The 7,567-nt window shown below is 36.1% G+C and overlaps 1 protein-coding gene across 1 annotated transcript; it reads right to left on the reverse strand.

The window, feature by feature from the left end:
- Positions 1-2,891: 2,891 nt before the first annotated feature.
- On the reverse strand, positions 2,892-6,133 carry LOC108373997 (uncharacterized; the record flags this gene model as incomplete). Its single annotated transcript, XM_017629943.1, has 1 exon — positions 2,892-6,133. A coding segment is annotated over one exon (813 nt), but the record flags the coding sequence as incomplete, so codon positions are not given.
- Positions 6,134-7,567: the final 1,434 nt, after the last annotated feature.

Genomic DNA, 7,567 nt, shown 5'->3' on the forward strand with positions numbered 1-7,567 from the left:
TGTCCAAATCTATAATTGACCCAATACCCCAGCCATTTGCAACATTTTAACTCATTTTCTATTGCATTTGTATTTGTAGGATAGTTTTGTGTATGTATGTATGTTTAGTTTCATTTGCCTGCAGCTGTTCTCGCAACTAAATACTGCTCAATAACCTTCGATATAACTGCTTACACCATAATATTGTTTGTATGTATGTATATGTACTTAGTATGTACATAACGTACCTACTAACATCTTAAGAACTATTTACATATTTAGTATGAATGTGTGTCGCTACTTTTATTATTTTAATCGAATTTATTTATGCATATCTAATATTTATATGTATATGTCTTGCTACAAAGTAATATTATCTCATATGGAATACATATCTACATACATGCGTACCTATGTAATTCGTTATTCATGAGTTCCTATGTAGTGGTAATATGTAGTTTTTCATTTATGTATTCATAACCTACTTGTTAATGCTATCTATTTAACTATCTGAGATGAATTGCTTGAATGAATGAGCTGATTATTGCACGCAATGACATACATACATACATATGGAGAAATATTTAATGCGAATGCGGCTAAATGAATTATTGAATGTTAATAAGAATGATGGCAAATCTGCTGAATAAATGATTGCCAATGTGGATGATTGAATGAATGAATGAATGAGAGCATTATAAGCATTGATGTTGCAAGCATATTTAATACATACATACATACGAACATATGTACATTTATGAATGCGTTGCATTGAATGAGCGTTTAAATACCGTTAAAGCGTAAATGTGTAGTAGTAGGCATACGAATATATATTTAAACATAGACAGACATACAGTATGAGTTGAATTGAGAAGCGTATGCAGTCACGTAAATAATATTAATACTATCTATGTATGTATGTTTGTATGTAAATAGTTGAATGAATGAAAGAGATTTTGATTACGGTAAAATGCAAAAGTAACTACGGACCACATATGTGCACTCATTGGTATTTACAAATACACAAAAAACCATATTTACATATGTTTACTACATACATATGCATATTTATATATGTATACTTATATATAATTTGCATGAAATGGTCGTGTGTCTATATGTGTTGATCATTTAATACTTCTTACGCTTCCAGTAACTAAGGCAAAGAATTGTAGCTTTCGAGCCCAATTCTACTCTTCTTGCTCATTTGCTTCGCTGTATTCACTTCCACTAGGAGAAAGGATTTAATGAATTGCGTGGAACAGGTAGTGAGTGCATTGGACTTTAGTAGTTTGGTTCGTGGTTGGTTGGTGCAATGCATCTTGGACAAGTTATTGGAGGCAAGCAGTTCGATTGGTTACCTTCAATGAGGTTTAGAAAACAAACAAGAAATTGGAGGACAAATAAAATAAAATATAAATACACAAATAAGTGTTTGGTTAGGATTGCCAGGACTTTGAAAAACTCAAATGGGTTTAACATTTAGTTGAAAGCACTAATTTTACAAACACGGTTTAGTCCTTAGCATTGTCACATATGTATGTAGATCCAGGACCCAGAACCCAGGACCCATGATCAGTATAAGTTTACGTGTTTCTTAGAGATCTTTTTGTACAGTGTAATTAACGACGTAAATGTTCTCACTTAACCCAGACGACTGCTTGCCTCCGTGTTGTTCAATTGACTGCGATTGGGGTTGTTTTGACTATGGTTGGGTTTGTGCAACAATTTGGTTAACTTTTCTCTACAACAAATTCCATTTTTCTGTTATTTATGTATAGTTATTTAGTCTGCTAATTTTCGCTTTTATTTTTATTTAAATATTCACTAATTTATTTCACATATAATTTTGTCTTATTTAGCCGAAATATTTGCATTACTTTTTTCTCTACTTTGATTTACTCTTTGTTTTCATTTACATAAAAAATTCACAAAAAAAAAGCAAAAGACATTTAAAGCAAACGAAGGAAAAAATTTCTAGAAAAAACTTAACTAAGCAGCGTTTTCTGCATTTTTCGCACCGCATACCAACAAAAATTTTCGAAAATTTTCCTCAACTTTTATTGGTTTGTGTGGAAAGTGCTATGTCGCTTTATTCACACATTACATACATACAAATTTGTTGATGTTTGTTTGTTTGTTTTTAATAAGGAATATCGACGTGCTCATTTTGTTGTTGTTGTTGTTGTTCTTCTTCTTCTTGTTTTCGTATTATTTTGATTTTCGCTTAAATTTTGCTGTTGATTTGTGTTTTCGTGGTTGCTTTGCAAAAAACATGCCACACTGCTATTAGAGGAAGCATTGTGTTTGTTGTTGTTTTCGTGTTTTTTGCACTAGCGGAAACACAAATTCACATCAATTTTACACACACATTTAATGTACAAATATACGCGTATTTACTTATGTTTTGTAATTTTACATTTTTTACTAATACAATTACGGTTAAATTTTGAATTTTGATTTAAATTTAATTTTTGTTTTACAAAATTTATAATTTTTGTCCTATAATTTATATGCCTAAAGTTTTGAGTTTTATGCCAAAATGGTGTTTGCTCTATGTATAAAATGTTTGCGTATGGGATGTGGAGCACAACGATGGCCGCCTATGTATTTATTAGGTGGTGTGCGGCTGAAGATTTAAAATCAAAATGATTTTAAGAAAATAGTCGATCAATCTACAAAATCGATTTAAGGAATGGCAAAAAAACACCACGCTTGCAGCTACACATGTTTCTTATAAACCCCTAGCGCGCTTCGCAAACAATAAACAAATACAAATGTCTGGCCGTCATAACCGCCCGCACACCACCTTTTCGAGCGCCAACGCTTCCCATCTCCGCCACCCCTCCGTCGCCTGGTAAATGTAAATAATTTTTGAGGTCGTATAAGCTTTTTCTTGTTTTTGTTTTTTAAATTACTTTTTGCACACCAATACACACATGTATAAACAAATACGCTGTTAAATTCCTTCCGTATTCTTCCTGAAAATTTTCACTAAAAAATTCGCTTAGTTTTGATTTTGCGCTTTTCTAGAATAATTATTAAAAAAAAATTATAATTAAGAAAAATTTATGTTTTATACTGCAGAGCTTTGATTTAAAAATTTTTTTTTTTTTGGAAAAATTCAAATTTTTAGATGTACTGTTATTGAGGGGAAGGAAGAGGATTGTGTAAATACTGGTGCTTGGAAGAAAGTGCTTTTGTGTGCGTTTGTGAAAGGAAGTCACGGGATTTTTTTTTTTTTAATGGTTTAACTACCGTATGCTTTTCAAAATATTTTACCACTAGAGAAGCAGCATTAAATCCGAAGTAAAATTTATTTTGAAAAGCAAAGCAGTTATCAAATTACAAATTGAGCAATTAAGTTTACCACTACATTCCTAACGTAATAAATACTCTAAGATACACAATCCTTAATATAAATATCGTTTTCACTTTCTGTTTTTTTTATGGTTTTTAATCGATTGCACTTTTAAAGTATTTAAAAAAGAAAATACAACTAGTCGAATGCTTCAGAAATGAAAGCAGCTGGCAGTTTGTGCAAAGATAAATGGAAAAAGTGGTATTTTCTGGCGTTGAGCATATCAAAAGCTTATGTAATACAGGTCAAAGAACGGACTTTAAGCTCGCACAAAGCTCTCATAAAATCCCACATCGAAAGCTGATACGCAGTACGCACTGAGGTCAAATTCAGCGATTCTCAGTTCAAGGATATATTTTCCCCTGAGCGAACTCTTGTGCAAAGGAAAGATGAAGGGTGATCCTTTAAGGCTGTTTGCTGCTTTCTACAGGAATATGGCTGTGTTCTATATAGGAACTTCCACTAACTACAACACCTTGGGGCTTCTGCCATCGCTAAACTCTCGCAAACACATTCTCCAATCTTTGTTGAAGTCTCCGAAAGTGACACAGAGTCAGTATCTGTAGCTTATATCCAAAACAACGGTGAAAGTATTCGCAGCTCTCTTGAGAAATATACCACGGTATACCAAGCTACTATTTGCAATACCCAAGGTCATCAACTACGTGGTGGAAATTTGTTGAGGAGGTAATTAAAGCTCAGCTGTACTCAAGGCATTGTCTACTCCGTCACCATTTTCAGGCTAATCGAGCATTGCAAGCTTTTAAATTATTTTTGTAGGTATATTAATCTTGCTTCCTTCGTCCGCATCTAGTTGTATTACCCCTATTTTCAGCCATAAAAGTGGCTTTGGAAATGTGTGAGTTCTAAGCTCAGCAACAAATAGGAGTCCTTGAGGGTCTGTAGGCGAGCAAAAATTATATTGTTTTCGATCTCAGACGGTCTAGCTACATACATATGTAGGTATCAGGTATATACTTTCGTTGAGCAGTTGAAAAAAATGGGGCAAACCTTTGCCTTCTTTTACTCTTTTCTGAGAATTTAACATTGGAAGGAAGCTCCTGCCAACTGGTTTCATACTTACTTATTATTTGAGTATTAAAATGCCCTAAAATTATGTATACAAAGTGCTTTCGACTCTGCACGCTACAACTGCACAACTCACTCAAAACTTAGCTAAATCTATTCAGATCTTATACACATTTTCCATATTCACACCCTCACACACAGCTGTCAGTTGATATTTCTAGTAATTAAACTTGCACAAGCACATTCAAATTATTACACGCTCGCACGCATACAAACTAGTTACGCATTCGTAGAATAGAGCACTCGCTTAATTGCTTAATTGTAGCAAATTCAAACGCAAATGAATGCAATCAACTGACTGTGAATAATGAATTATGCAATTTTACATAATTATACTAAACTCTACGTATGTATATGTGTTCGAGAGAGCGCCTCAACTGCCGTCGGCACCACCACATTTAACGTGGCATCACACAAACGCATAATTTTGCAACGAATGACTATTTAGAATGAATATCGATTTTTAGCCTAAATGTTAATATATGTTTTCGGGTGCAAGTGCACTCATATTTATACTAAATATTTGTTTGTTTGTTTGTACAGCTAAATATTTATGTTTGCTTAAATGTAGGCATGTCTATCGAAAAGTTGTTGAAACGAGAACATCCACAATTTTTTTAAATCATAAATGATTAGTTGGCCGCCTAATTGCCGCCTGTAGCTTAATTTACATATTAGTTGTAGCCTTACATTAATGCTGCTTAATTTGCTAAAGGTAATATTTTTTTCCCTCCTTCTCAAATGCATTTATCCGCATTCCGTTTAGTGTGTGTAACTTAATTCCTGTTTTAATCTCAATCAATTCATTTTGTTACTCATACGCCCCAGCACCCCTTTTTTGCTGACTGACCGGCGCGCGCGCCCACACACTTCGTACTCGCCTACATTCACTTACACTTTGAGCGCGTTTCTCGAGCAAATCGCCGGATTGCTACACACTTCCTCCACGCCGCGCTCGTACTGCTCCTCACCCTCTTCATCGCTGCCGCGCTGATATGCTAGTGACGTCGCACCTTGCGCCCCAGCGCCACAGGCGTTCCGAGCGGCTTCCGTGGCTTTTCGTGTCGCCACTTTGTTGTTAGCGCGCGCAGCTAGCACGGCAGCGGGCGGCAAGGACACTACAACTGCATGCAAGCCATCATCGCTTATGAGCATGTCCTTGTCGGCCAAACGCTGCTGTGCCACCGAGCACCTGTACGCAATCAGCACCAAGGTGATCATGAAAGTACCTGCGATCAATCCAAAGAGCAACGGCTTCTGCAAATCGGAGAGCGTGGCAATGGTTAGTACATTTATGTCAGGCTTCTGTAGTGGTTCGATGGCGCTGATGTCGCTGTTCTTGGAGTGCCAATTGAAAATGAAATTTGTGTGCTGATTCAGAGTCTCCGCTGACTGATCTTGGTCGTCGTCGTGTTCGTCGTACGGAAGCACCGCAGCATTGTCCACTTCGGCAACATAGCCCTGGGAGTGCGAGGCAACAGCAGAATCATCGTCCCTGTTAAGGTGTCCAAGTGCATTGTTGTTGACTTCGTGTGGTTGATGTTGCTCGTGGTTGAAGAGTTTGCTGCCGACAGTTGTTGTGGAAGTTGAAGTAGCGTCGACGTTGGGCGGTTGTGTTTTGTGTTGAGCAGAATTATCGTGGGCATTCACTGCTTCGGAGGTGTCAATGCTCAGTGGCAGAGAACGCGACATGAAACCGGTGAGCTGAAAGGAAAGAAGAAAATGACATATATTTAGAACATTAGTAGACAGTCTGCTATAGAATGGTGTCACGTATCCGGGCCCTATTTGTAAGCTGTACGAGTATAAGAACACGAGTTGCCAATTGCACGTCTTTTAGAATTCGCAAGCGCCATGGTTCTGCGTTATTTTCTTCCTAGAGACATAATACGATAGCTAAAAGTATAATTGGTTTCAAATGCCCACTAAAAAAGATCTTATCAGCAGAATTGTCAACCTCCTGGCTCCATTGAAAATATTGACTTCAGCAAAGCCAATCTTTAAACAGGGATCAGAATTAGTTCACATTTATACTTAGCTGGAAAAATAAATTCAATTCGTCATCCAATTAATATTAAGCGGCTTTTCAGAGAAATAATATTATGGCAATAAAAGCGGTTATACATGTTTAGGAATCGCATATATTTGGACGCCATTTTGCTGTTAATTACAGCGAAAAACGCTGTATTCCATCCAACGGCTATTGAATTTTCACTCGCACACAACTATTATGATTTATTGCAACGCAACTGGCCAACGAATTTACTTACATAATTTCCGATTTCTCGCTAAAAACACTTAACTTGGACGCCTAAACAATTTGGGTGAATGATAAGCAAATTCTAGCAGTATGCAAAGCCCACATATGCTGGTGGAATAAGGGGAATTTTAACCACAACAGTTATGTCTCTCTCTCTCTCTTCTGCAATTTAGTGTTGATGCTGCAAAACGGCGAGCCACTAAGACTGGCATCCATATACATATGTAAGTAGCTATGTAGTGACCATGGTACGACGGAAGCAATACCTACTTGCAAATTTTCTTAACTTTTTTGATACCGAACAGGGGCACTTAAAGGTAGTCACAACCGTTATTTGTATAACTATTCATTTCACCCAATGGATGATATTTTGCTCTCCAACAGAGTCGAAGTCATAGACGTAATCTTGGAGAAGCAGGTCCCCAGCAGGGACAAATGTTGAGGAAAGACTAAAATATGTATTAAAAATTGCTCTTATACCTTGCTTACTTTCTGATGCAGACCCAACCTCGACTATTCTTTACTTACATCCGCCTGAAGACCAGAAGAATGAAAAGGTAGTAGGAGGAGCGGACAAACTTATTCACACATAAATTGAAGGAAAAATGTTCTTTAGGGAACTTTCCGCCAAGCTCAAGTTAAGGCCAGGGACGAAAAATAATCCTTATTTTTTAATTTTAAATCAAAAAAACCAACAAGTTGTAATCGTCGTAGAATAATTTTAACTATACTCATGTATTTGTGTTCGTGCGTATTAGGGTAATGTACAATGATTTTTTTCGAGTTTAACCAATAAAGATTAATGATAATAATTACTAAAAGAGTTTTATTTTTTCGCTCAAAGGACATTATTATTCTTGATTTTTTGTTTTTTTTTT

Source organism: Rhagoletis zephyria, unplaced genomic scaffold, assembly GCF_001687245.7.
Source record: "Rhagoletis zephyria isolate East Lansing unplaced genomic scaffold, Rhagoletis_zephyria_1.1 Rzeph_scaffold_07220, whole genome shotgun sequence".
Lineage (NCBI taxonomy): Eukaryota > Metazoa > Arthropoda > Insecta > Diptera > Tephritidae > Rhagoletis > Rhagoletis zephyria.